This window comes from Lemur catta, chromosome 21 (genome assembly GCF_020740605.2).
Source record: "Lemur catta isolate mLemCat1 chromosome 21, mLemCat1.pri, whole genome shotgun sequence".
NCBI lineage: Eukaryota > Metazoa > Chordata > Mammalia > Primates > Lemuridae > Lemur > Lemur catta.
This window is the reverse complement of record NC_059148.1, coordinates 15,520,370-15,532,999: the sequence shown is the minus strand read 5'-3', so window position 1 is coordinate 15,532,999 and position 12,630 is coordinate 15,520,370. Positions and strand designations below refer to the sequence as shown.

At 64.0% G+C, this 12,630-nt stretch overlaps 2 protein-coding genes across 2 annotated transcripts in view; one reads left to right on the top strand and one right to left on the bottom strand.

Moving 5' to 3' along the window:
* Nucleotides 1-2,783, top strand: part of ZMAT5 (zinc finger matrin-type 5) — a 25,536-nt gene extending 22,753 nt beyond the window's left edge. The window contains exon 6 of the mRNA XM_045534426.1: nt 2,453-2,783. Within this exon, the coding sequence (XP_045390382.1) occupies nt 2,453-2,582 (130 nt within the window). The 3' untranslated portion in view covers nt 2,583-2,783. The remainder of the gene's footprint in view (nt 1-2,452) is intronic.
* CABP7 (calcium binding protein 7) lies at nt 1,993-12,630 on the bottom strand. Its single transcript, XM_045534425.1, has 5 exons — nt 12,458-12,630; nt 5,647-5,790; nt 4,821-4,933; nt 4,369-4,522; nt 1,993-4,171 (listed from the first exon to the last, which is right to left on the bottom strand). The coding sequence occupies exons 1-5, from the start codon at nt 12,564-12,566 to the stop codon at nt 4,044-4,046; spliced, it is 648 nt and encodes a 215-aa protein (XP_045390381.1). The 5' UTR covers nt 12,567-12,630; the 3' UTR covers nt 1,993-4,043.

Below are 12,630 nucleotides of genomic sequence, written 5' to 3'. Positions count from 1 at the left end.
GAAACTGCCTCCTACCTCTGTGCCTGGCAAAGGCAGCCGCATCCCGGGAGCTTTAGCTAGGACATCACCCTTCCGGCCCCCGGCTGCCCGCTCACAGCCTGAGCACGCTTGGGGGGCCCAGGACAGGTTGGCCGCATGATTGAGCATTTAAGGGAGCAGGGTCCCCGGCCTGGATGACAGATCACTAGATGTAAATGCCGGGGGCCTCTTGTGGCCACTAGGTCGGGGACCTGCAGCAGCTCCTCTTCCTCTCTGGGTGTCTGTTTCCTCCCCCAGGGCACAGGGCACAGATGGCTGCCTGGGCCACCAGGGGCCACCCTGACCCGAGAGCTCCCTCCAACCCCCTCAGGCTGAGCAGAGCCCTCCTTGTAAACGTGGGGACACGGCGGCTCCACGAGCCCCAGCCTGGCAGCACTGTGCTGTCCCCCTCGGCAGACTGATCCTGAGGGACGTGCCAAGAGCAGCCGAGGGAGAGAGAGGTGGCCTCAGACACAGACTAATCCCCCGGCGAGGCCAGTGCCTGTCCTGCTTCCCATTGTTGGCTCTTCAGATTGTGACTTTATCCCTCTTAATCTGCCCCTTTGGACCCCTGTGTGGCCAGTGCCGCCGTCACGGCCCATCCTCCTCCCCAGACTCTGTGTCCTTTTGATTCGGACCGTGGCTGGGCAAATGCAAGGGACCTGCTCCTGTCCTTGGGCACAGGGCAAACGGGTCACAAGAGAAGCCACAAGCAGAGCGGTGCCACATGTGTCCCTCAATGTCCCTGCACTGTCTACTGTGCGGGGGTGAGAGGGGTGCCCTCCAAGGCTTGGGTGCCCGTGTCTGGGGCCCTGGCAATGTGCCAGCGTGTGTGAGCAGACGCAGGGTTTGCCCTCGGGGCGGGCAGGGGCTCTGGGCTGAGCCTTGGACCCAGGAGTTAGGTTTCTGTGGCCTGAGAATCTGCCCCATTTTCTGGAGGAAGGGGCTCCCCAGGATCACAGCCTCCCGCGGGAGCCCGGGCTTGGCTGGCATCTGGGGCACTCCCTTCCTGCAACTGCGGAGCCTACCTCCCCCCTTCTCTGCGGCTGGCGGAGTGTATGAATCTCCCCGGTGCCATAAATCATGTCAAGAGCTGCTTTCCAGCAGGCAGCAAGCCATGGAGCAGGGGATGTCCCTGTGCTCACACACCTGGAGGCCCTAGAGGCTGCACCTAGGGCTCCCTGATGTCCTCGATGCTGTGTGGCTGGACGGGCCCAGAGAGGGGCAGGCCGGGTGGTGCAGTGGGGTCAACTCCCAGGGCTTCTGAGCCCAGGTCCCCACCTGCCCCTCCACACACCTGTCCCGGGGGGCCCAGGCCCTTCTCTGTCTGCAGAGGGCTGGCCACCAGGCCCACAAGCCTGCCAGGAGCTGCTGGGGCCTCGCCTTCCCCGAAGACTGGCGTGGGGCCTGGTGGGGTGCTGCTGGGGGACAGGGGGCGGGGGGGGAGGGGCAGTGTCTGGAGCCATGTGTGGATTGCATTCCAGTCCCTTCTGCTCCACCCTGACAGTGTCACTTGGTCACATGACCGACTTCCTGCACCTCAGTTGCCGCATCTATAAAATTGGGTTCGAGGGAGGATTCTTGAAGTTTCTCTCTAGCCCATGACGTCTGGCCCGGAACAGTGCCTGGTCGGTAAGAGCCCTCAGCATCGCTGCTTGTCATTCAGCAGTCACTGGGCTCTGGCCAGCTCCCTTAGGACAGGGTGCCCCAGGCCGGGCGTAGAGGATGCCTGTCCTCGGGCAGGCACTTCACGTGGGCCCTGAGTTCCAGTGGAGATAAACGTTGAGGAGGACAGTGAGTAGCATGAGAAAAGAGGCGTTTAAAAAAAAAATTTTAGACAATATTTTTTTCCGATTTCAAAGGCTTGCATGCTTGTAAAACTTTCGAAAAGTATAAAGAAGTAAAAAAAAATCACCCATAATTGCACCACTCAGAACCACAGTTAACATTTTGCGGTATCTTCCAGGGTTTTTTTATGCATTTATATATTTTATATATCTTTAAACAAAAATAGTATCATGCTATATACATTATTTTATAAGCTGCTTTTCTCTCCCTGCTCACACAGTGTGTCTTTCCCTGTCAGTGCGAATAAATCTGCCTTAATTTCTATGCAGGCGACATAGCATTCTCCGCTGTGGACGTGCATGTGTATTTAGTCAGTCCCCACGCGTGGACACTAAGGTCATTTCCATTGTCTCACGGCCATTCTCGTAGCGCAGTCTCTGCCTACAACCCCGCTAGTTCCTTGGGCTCAGTTCCTAGAGGTGAGGTTGCTGGCTCAAAGGGTCTGTGTGTTTTCCAGAAAGGTCGTGTAGGCAGCTGACCCTCTGCACAGCCAGGGTGGTGGGGCGGGTGAGCTGGGGTGCGGGGCGCCCCAGCCTGGGCCTGGGCTGTGTCCCACTCTAATCCTCTGCCCCTCTCCTTTCTCTAGGGCCGAACGCACCAGAGCCACCATCTTCCAGTATCCTGTGGGCTGGCCGCCAGTCCAGGAGCTGCCCCCATCCCTGCGGGCACCCCCACCTGGGGGGTGGCCCCTGCAGCCCAGAGTCCAGTGGGGCTGAGCCCCCATCCCGGCCTGACCCCCGCCTGGTCAGGTCTCTCATCAGTCACAGTAAAGCTACGGGGAAGCCAAGCCCCTTCGTGCTGCACCCAGGGAGCCCCTGAGACTGTCGGCCGGGCCTCCCGCCCCCCAACTCATGTGACGTCTTAAGAGGATGGATGAGAAACCTCCCAGATGTTGATAAAGAAAGTCCTGTCTGTCACCACGGTGGTCTGGCGGTGCTGCCCCTGCCCGGGGCTCTGAGCTCCGCTCTCCAGCCCCTCTCAGAGGTTGGGCAGGGCTGGAACGAGGGGTGGTCCTTCCAGGGTGGTCCGTGCTCGCTGCCCTCCTCCCTCGGGACCAGCGGAGGCTCAGCACGGCCAGGCAGAGGTGCGCCGGTGTGGCTGTGCCTGTCGCCCGCTGAGAAGTGGCTCCAGGTCTGAGAGGAGCCCAAGGGCTCCACTGCCATCCCAGCCCGGGTGGAATTCACAGCCCCCACATCTGCCCAGGTGAGCTGTGCCCAAGTGTTTGGGATGGCACAGCTGGGCAGGGACAGCAGCTGGTCTCCAACCTCAAGGGGGAGAGAAGTCGGGGGCAGCCCCAGGCTTGGGAGCGCAGCCTGGCGGAGCCTCGTGGCCCTGGCTGTGCCAGCTCCTCAGCCCCGGGTGGCGCGAGGGCCCTCCCAAGGTTCAGCCCTGGAGGAGCCCCCTGGCTGGCGGGGACCACACAGGCTGCTGGGCTATTCGGCCTCAGCTCTGCTTCCTTCCTCAGTTGGACTACGGTTCTAGGTTCTGTGCTGGGGTGGTGGCAATGTGGCCCTAGGTGGCTGGGCCTCTGGTGGGGGGCATGGCAGAAGGTGGGGAGACTGCAGGGTCACCTTAGATGCCATGAACTTCTGCCCTTCCTGAAAATCCCTGTTGAAGGGGGAACTGAAGCCGAATCTCGGGCCCTCTGAGCCTCAGGCTCCTCACCTGTGAAATGGGCCGGCTCTGGCCCCAGAGGGTGCGTGGAGCAGGAGGGCTGGGTCTAAGAGGGTCAGAGGAAGGGACCCAGGAGGAGGCCTGCCCCTGCCCTGCCCAGAGCCCTGGGCTAAGCTCAGGAACCAGGGCTGGGGTTGGCTGTGTGGTCCTGGGCAGGCGGCTGCCCTCTCTGGGCACAGGGGCCCCTCTTCCCTCAGGAACCACCACAGCAACTGGGTCCCGGGGCTTCCTGTACAAATCCCTCCTTAATTTCCCAGGAGCCCCTGGACAGTGGGGAGTTAGCGCTACATACAGGCCAGGGTGAGAGCACGGCAGGGGGCGGGGGGCGGGGGCCATCCTCAGAGCCGCTGCCAGGCCCTCTGCAGCCAGGCCACAGCTCCATGCAAGGCCCATGGGGCAGGTGGGGTGGGGTCACTGGACGTCCAGGCCCTGAAGTGGCCCAGGGAGCTGGCTGAGGGAGAGGGCTGCAGGCGGCGGAGGTGTGGAGTGGCCCCAGGTGGCGCCTATTTCATGCCACTGCGCAGCACCTGGTTGGCCGCGATGAGCATGACGCTGATGATGAAGGCGATGGCGAAGGCGCAGATCAGACTCTTGCGCACGCACGTCTGCCGGATCTGCTGGTTGGAGCAGGCTGCGGCCGCCAGCACCGGGGAGCCGAGGAAGACAAGGGAAGATCGAAGCGACGGAGTCAGGGCTTATCCCAGGGGGCGCACTGGGACAGAGACTTGAGACAGGCAAGGAGGCCCCCCCAGCCCCCCTCTGCAAACCCCTGATGGTCCCCCTGCAAGCTGCTGGGCCCGCCCCTGTGGCTCCGGGCCAGTCACTCACTCTCCACGTCCACGGGGCACTCCTCGGCCGTGCCCAGGTGGCTCTCCTCCTCCGTCATGATGATGTTCTCTATGTCCTTCATGGACAGGTGCTCGCAGAAGGTGTCGTAGAGCAGCCGCTTCAGCTCGTCCACTGTGAGCTTCTGCATGTCGCACTTGGGGGGGAACACAGTGCTCTGGCTGCCACCATAGTCCCCACCCTGCAGCCACACGGGCCCGGTGACAGACCTTCAGACTCCGGAGGGCTGGAAACCATTTGCTGCATCCCCCTAGAGTCCCTGACTGACACCAGCCTCCCCCAGGGAGCCCATGGCCCTCTGGGAGGCAAAACGTCCAGTGGACAGAAGAATGACCTAGTCTCCCCCCTTTACAGTGTGGGCCCAGCCATTTGCTGGCCCTGTAACAGCTCTCTACAGTGTGCACAGCCCTGGGTCCCAACCAGTCAGGACATACCTTCCAGAAGACCGTGTCAAAGTCAGTGCCGTGGAACTTCTCTGGAATCCCCGAGGTGGAGAGCTTGGGTCCCAGGAGGGTCACAAATTCCTCAAAGTCCACTTGGCCATCACCTGGCACAGGCACAGGACCAATCAGCAGGTCGGGCCAAGACCTGGCCCAGGCGGGCAGCCCAGGACCCACCTTGGGCCCATCGTGACCTCAGGCTGGTGCCTGCCTTCTCTGAGGCTTGAGTCAATTTCAGGGGCATCTAACATGTGCCAGCCTCTGGGCTGATGCTGAAGCCACCAAGTGTGATGAGGCCCCTAGGGAGGATGGGACCGTCCCCAGCTCCTGGGCGTGTGGGGAGCCCGACACTCCCCACCGTACAGACAGCGAATGAAGTTCAGGACAGGGGCGACCCGGCCAGGCTGTCATCTGCTCTCTGCCTGGACAGGAAGAGGGCACAGATGGGATGAGGAAGGGGGGGGGACTGGTATTACTGGTCCTTCGTAGGAATTCCTAATAAAATGCCAGGGGGCCAGTACAACTAAAGTAATGGTTTCATTCTGAGGGTGGGGCCTGGGCTGCTATTACACCCCTCCTACTTTCCTGTGCTTTAAAATTTCTCAAATACAGGCAGGAACAGTCTTGGACCCCTATGCGTGGCCGGGACTGTCACAACCTCTCTGGCCTCCATTCTCCAGACAGAAAGGGGACCAGACCTGGCTGTAACACGCCATGGGCTTTGGGGTGGCTCCAAGTCGGGGGATCGAGAGGCCCAGGGTGGGCTCAGTCTCAGTGGCGCAGGTGACAGGTGAGGAGGCTGAGGCAGGGCGCCACTCACCGTCCATGTCCAGCCGTTGGATGATAACCTCCAGCTCCACCTCGTTGGGCATGTAGCCCAGGGAGCGCATGGCCGTGCCCAGCTCCTGCTTGGAGATGAAGCCATTGCCGTCACGGTCAAACACCTTGAAGGCCTCACGGATCTCTGTGGGGGGAGCAGAGCAGGCTGGGACCTCAGTCTTGTCCCCAACACCCCCCTTCCCAGACCCCAGGATCGCTGAGCTGCAGCCTGAGTGCGCTAATGGGGCTGCACTCGGGGACCTCTGGGGGGCTGAGCAGGGCAGCCGAGGTGGGCCAGGCCTGAGGCGATGACCCCTTGGGGTCTGGTCTGAGGCTGCAGGCTCGGGCAGCCTCTTCTGGCGTGCGCAGAGCGACCCCGTGTGGTGGGGACCATGTGTGGCGGAGGACACTGGGGCTGGCTAGAGGAAGGCCTCCCTCCCGTCCCCACTCCTGCCAGCCCCCTCTCCCCCCACTACCACCCCCTTCCCCTGCCGTTCCCCCCCGCGCCCCCACCCCTGCGCTTCCTCGGGCTCAGCTCCTTGACACGGGCCAACACTCACTCACAGCGGTCACGGGAGGCAGCAGTGGCTGCCGACTAAAGGGCGCCTCCCGGCGGGGGGGAAGCAGGTGGGAGGGCGGGGGCTCCACCAGGCCCAGGCCAGGGCAGATGTGGGGGCCGCCCCCCACTGTACGGAGGGGGAGACGGGGCCTGAGGACCTGGCTGACTCGGGAGTGGGGACCAATGCACTGGGCTGGGAGCAACCCATGCACGATCTTGGGTCGGCCTCAGTTTACCCACAGTAAAATGGGTGGGATGATACGGGACGACAGGGTTGTACCAAAGACTCCTGAGGACTGTCGAGGGGTCCTAACCTCCACCTTTGCTCTATTCTGTCTCTCTGCTGCGGGCCCTTGATCAGAGCCTCAAAGAGCCTTTATGGACAGGGAGGATCTCAGCCCACTCGCTCCGGTCCCCGGGGGTCTCCTTTTCCCCTGCCGGCCTCCTGGCCTTCGCTCGGCTGCTCCCCTGTGCAGGACTGCGGCAGGCAGCGTGGGGCTCCCCGCACATATGTGTGCAGAAGCAGCGACAGGCGAGGTGTCCCTGCTGCAGACCCAGAAAACAGGCCCAGCGAGGCCAGGCAGCCGCCCAGAGTCCGTGTGGGGTCAGGGCTGTTTCTGCTGCTGAGGGTGGCCCAGGCCTCGCCTTAGGGGGTCTGTGAACCCTGATCCTGCACCTTGGGGTCATTCCCTGGTCTCAGGGGGGTAGGAAAGCCCAGCCCAGCCTGTTGGCCCCGCCACAGACTAGGGGCCATGGCCCAGAGAGGGTGGCCATGTGTTCCAGGTCACACAGCAAGGTGGCTTGGGCCAAGCCCCCACCCTCCTGGGGCTCTTCCCACCTGGTGTCTGCACCCAAGGCCTGGAGGTCAGACTGGCTCACCTGTGGGCCAAGACAGACCAACCATGGGTGGCACCTGAGTCACCCAGACCCCCAGAGCCTCTGACTCTGGACTTCCCCACATCCAACCCGGGCAGGGCCTGAGAATCTGGTCCTAACCAGCGGCCCCGGGGCCAGGGAGGCAGCTGGGCTGGGAGGTCTGGGCCAGGGCCAGGGCTTTCTGCAAAGCCTGAACTCTGGGAACTCCTGGCCAACTCCCACCTAGAGTTTCCATGGGGATAAGGTGGTGAGCTCCCCATCATCGGAGGTGTGTAAGCAGAGGCCAGCAGCCACGGAGGCTGGGAGATAAAGGCATCACTTAGGTTTCTGCCCACCCCAGGTGTCCTCAGCTCCAGCCCTAGGGCTCTTGGTCCTGGTGGCACCAGGCCTGCTCTACCTCTGGGCCTTTGAACACGTGGCTTCTTTCACCTGGAATGGCCTTCACCTCGCCATGGTGACCTCTGACACGACCCGGGGTCTCAGCTTGGTCTCACCTTCTCCCCAGATCCCCCTGTGTCCCCAGCTGACTCTAGGCCCCGGCACACCCTGCTCTTCCCCGGCCCTTGCACTGACCACACTGAACTGTGAACCACAAGGGCCAAGACAGCAGGGAGGGGTCGGTCTTGTTCTCAGTTGTGTCCCCATTGGCTAGAACAGGGCCTGTCATTCAAGCATAAGCATTTGCTGAATGAATGATGCAATGAATGAACAACCGATCTGGGGAACCCGCCCATCTGAAGCACACAGAGTTCATGCACCACTGGATGTGAGGCTGTCACTCAGAGTCCACTAACTGTCCCAACTGCTTTCTCCTCCCCTGGCAGCTAAGAAGCATGAGGGGAGGCTCGGGAGGCTGCTTGTCCCCTTGTCCAGCCCCCGAGGACCCTGCCCCCCCCACCTGCTGTAAGGGCCACCTACAGAAGAGGGGAATCAATCTGAATTTGGTGGGGGACATCCTTGGACCTCTAGGCCAGGGGCTGTTTGGGGGCAGGGGACCCGGGGTCAGGCACTGCACCTCTCTGAGCCCTTGGCATCCCTGGTAAAGGCCCACTGGGAGATGGCAGGGTGGGACGGCAGAGCCCTGGACGCACAGCAGGGGCAGCGGTGGAAGCCGCCCCCTCCCCTGCCGTGAGCTGGGGTCCAGGCTATCCCCTGCCCTGGCAGTGGCCACGTGTGGCTCCCAGAGCCCAGGGCTGCTTTGCTGGAGGCCCCAAGGAAACGCACGGGGCTGGAGGGGAGGGCAGGTGAATCTCGAGGTATGTGGGCTGGCGACAGGCCCTGCGGCAGCCCGTGGGCCCCACAGCCATTTCTCAGGCAAGGCTAACCTCCCCGGGCCACTAGGTAAATCCACAGACTGCCACCTCCCCGTCCAGGTGTCCCTTCAACCACCCCTCCTTGGCTCACCCAGCTCACACCACAAAGTCCTATTTGCTGCCCCGGCCCCAGCTGACACCCAGCGGTCCCTGGAGGCCAAGTTCAGGCCCCATCCTCTCAGCCACGGAGGCAGCTGAAGTTGCAGAGTCCCGGGGTCAAATCCCAGCTCTCCTAGGTCCTGGCTGGGTGACCTTGGGCAGGTATGTGCTCACCTGTACAATGGGGCTACCGGATGATTAAGCAGGAGAATGAAGCATGTGTTTGGCCGGACTGGCTCAGACATGGACACTATAAATCAGAGTGTCCCACATGGCAGAGCCGGAGGGAGGGGGGCACTGCGCGAACTCGGGACACCAGGCCAGCTTTCTTGTTGGCTGGTGCTGGGACCGGAGGCCCGTTCTTGGATTCTGTCTCTGCCGCTTAGCAGCCGAGTGACCTGGGCAAGGCACTGCCCTCTCTTAGCCTCAGGGGCCTCATGTGTGAAATGGGGACGAGATCCTGCACCCCGGCCGAAGCCTGGCCTCTGCAGGGGCCTCCCTGAGTGGGGGGGATGTCACAGCTCCCTGTCACGGCTGTGCCATCAGCACATCAAAGCTGGGTGCATTTCCCCTGAAAGTCTTGCTTGCTTCCCGCCCCCGGGGAGGCCCGGGAATGGGCTGGCAGGGCCACCAGGTTTCCAGACTGATGCTGTCCCCACCTGCTGCCTCCAGCCTGACATCCCCCAATGCTCTCCCCAACCTGCGGAGCTTCGTCAGGGCCTGCGTCCCCAGCAGGCCCCAAGGGACGCCAGCACTCCGTCAGAGAGCCGGAGTCCAGTGGGAGGGAGGCACCGGCTGGAGGCCACAGGAGGGGGCAGTGTCCGTCCTCCGCAGTGGCTGCCACTCTCCGCGGCGTTGGCCCCGTGCCCCACTACTCCGGCCTCCCTGAGTGTTAGGCCTGTGCAGAGGCAGCTGCTCGGCTTGCAGGGAAGACAGGCAGCAAAGGGGACTCGCGGGCCTCCCCTGCCCCAAAGGCCCCCACTGGGCCAGTCTGAACACAGACCCCACTGTGTGTCCGGACAGGCCAAGTGTCAAGCCCAGAACCCTGCCCTGGTGGCTGTCTGCCTGTCTGACTCCTTCCTCCTCTCTGGCCGGCAGGGCTAAAGCTTACGGCCACCCCCATTCCATCCTCAGGTGCTCAAGTCCCACTGACACTGCCAGGACCAGCCTCAGTGCCCTGCAGGACTCTGCTGCGTGTGTGTGTGGGGGGAGGGGGTGTGTCCCCACCATCATCCGGGACAGCCCATGCCTCTCCCTCCCGGGGGCTGGGTGGGCCTCAGGCCAGCTCTGCCCAGCCACCTCCCTATCCTACCAACTGCCATCCACGGCTCCCCGGGGCCACAGGTCCCCAGGTGCCTCTGCCAGACCTTCAAGGCCTTTTCCACCTGGCTCTGTCCCCCAGCCTGCCCTGCACACCCCACGCCCCTGCCTCATGGCCCTACACATTGCAGGGCCTGCCCTCGTGTCGCATCTGGGTCCCCGGGCCCCCACTGCCAGGCCCTGTGCTGGGTACTTCCACTGTGTCCTCTGTCCCCAAACCCCGTTTACATGTGGGGAAACTGAGGCTCAGAGGCACGTGATTGCCCAAGGTCACTCCATGAGCCGAGAGTGCAGGGACTCGAACCCCATGCTGCCTAGCCCGGAAGCCCTCAACTTGACTGCACTCCCCACCTCCCTGGCTGGTCCTCCCCCGCCAGACTGACCGCCCCTGGGTTCCTGCGGCAGGCACGTACTGTCTGCAGCAGTCCCAGGCTGCCCCGCTCCCTCTGCCCGGCACATTTGGCTCCCTCGCTGATGGCGTCCTCCCAGCAGAGGGCCTGGGTCTCCCCCAGACTGTTGGGGGCGGGGGCACTCCTGGGGCACTAGAGAGGGGAAGTAGGGAGGTGGGATCTGTGTTAGGGACAGCCACCCTCTCCACCTGGCCCTGGCACTCAGGAACCACTGCAAGGGGCCTGGGGCTTGCAGAGGGCTTTTGGGGTGTGCGCAGCCAAGAAGAGGGTCCGTCATGGAGGACTTCTTGCCTTCCTCTGGAGCCGTCCACCGGCCACAGCCCCCGTCTAACCACCCCACGCAGGGCCCTGCCCTTCAGATGCCCCCTGCGTCAGGGCCCCTCTGCTCCCCAGGGCCCAGGAGAAGGGGACAGGAGAGAAGCGGGGAGTGCATGTGGTGTGACTGGTGACTAACGCCGCTGGGCTCCTGCCAGCACGTCGGCTGGGCTGCCCAAGAGGAGCCTGCGGCCTCTGCCCCGCACTACCCACCCTGTTCCCCCCTCGCCCCTGCACCCAGCCTCCCCAGCTTCTCCCCTTCCTCGGGGGTACACACCAGGACTGGGGCAGCTGGAGAGACGCAAGCCAGCAAGGCTGGGAGCGGGGTGTCAGGGTCACAGTGGGGGTGCTGGGAGCAAGGGGAGGAAATGAATTGGGGTCTGGGAGACATGTTGACCTGTGTCCGAGTGACTAGAAGGAAGGGATGGACGAGGAGGAAACCAGCAGGTCTGGAGTGTCCTGGGCACAGGGGAGGAAAGTGGGGAAGAGATGGCCTACGTACGCCCCATCCCTGCCTTCTTGGCCCCCATCAGACCCCTCCTCCCAGGCCCTGGATGAGGCTCTGGACCCTGGACTTTGGGGGTGAACAGTGAGGTCAGGTGAGGGGCACAGCACCCTGCCCTCCGTCCTGCCGGCAGCAAACCCCAGACCCCGTCTTCGTGGCTCTCCCAGCATCTAAGGGTGTGCGGGGGCCGTGGGTGAGGAGCAGGTGGCTCGTGGCCTGTGGTGCAGTGAGCATGGTGGTGGCCTTCTTCTCTCCCTGGATCTACCCCTGGCCCAGCCTGACTCCCCCAAGATCTGCCCCACCTGGGCTTGGGGATGAAGGAGGGAGGACCTCCCTCTATGTCTTCCCCTGGCTCCCACCATCATCCCTGACTGCACTGCTCTCCTAGCTGCACCCCCATAGCCCCGATGAACCCCCAGATCTCAGAGATCTCGGGACCCAAGGGACCCAGAGAGGGGCCCAGCCTCTGGGTGGCAGCCCCTCCCCCACAGCAGACAAGCAGATCCCAGGAGGCCAGAGCCCCCCACTTCACTCCATATGGGGCCCCAGGAGGTAGGGGGAGGGGAGGCCTGAGCACCTCCCCACAGCCAGGAAGGGAAAGAGCTGGGCAGGCCCCAGGGGGCTCACTGCTCCCCAGGACACTCTGCCTGGGGACCCCAGCCCTGCCCTCTGCTCTGATCTCGCCTAGCCAACTGCCTGCGGTCCCCAATTCATGTCTGAGAGGCAGAGGGACTGGTGCAGGTTGGGGTCCTGGCCTCTCTGCCTTTCCCTTCCCGGCTGGGCTATCGCGACCGAGCTGCCCAATCCGGCCACTTGTTGTCGCCACCGCCTCCCGGGCCGCCTTCCCGGTGCCCCGGGCAGAGGGTCCCCGCAGGGCTGCGGGGAAGGGGCTGCAGCCGCAGGTGGGGATGGGGGCGGCCCCGCAGCAGGCAAGAGCAGGGCAGTCGCCCTCTCCCCTTCTCCGGCTCCCCGAGCAGATTGGATTTTTAAAGCGACACGAGCGGAATGTCAATGCGAGCCCAGAGCCGCGGGCGGGCGCCGCGGAGGGGATCAGGATGCGGGTGCTCCGGCCGGGCCCGCGTCGGGGGCGCAGCTTGGACCCCCACCCGAGTCCGCTGCGTTGCGGCACCGTCACCGCGGGCTGCGCGGCCCCGTGACCCCGCTGCGGGGCCCGGCAAGTTTCCGCAGCGCGGGGGGCCCCGCGGCCAGGGGCTGGGCCGCCCCTCCGCCTCGGGAACCCCCAGCGCGGCGCTCAGGGGTGCAGGCGGGTCCTGCGTCCCCGCGCAGCTGCTGGCTGGGGCGCCCACCTGGCAGCCGGCACCTGCGACAGCCCCCAACCCCTGCGCCCCAGCCGCGCTTCACCTGGGCGCACAGGTAGGAGGGCCGGCGGGCGGGGGTCCCGGCGGGGCACTCACCCTCCAGTTCGTCCTCGGGGATGTCCACGGGACGCTGCTCCGACAGCAGGTTGGGCACGGTGTAGATGCCCCGGTACATCAACGCCGCCGTCACCGGGTGGAACGGCATCTTGGAGGCTCCGCGCCCGCCCGCCCGCCGCAAACTTTGAGGCCGGGGCTCATGGGCCGCCGGC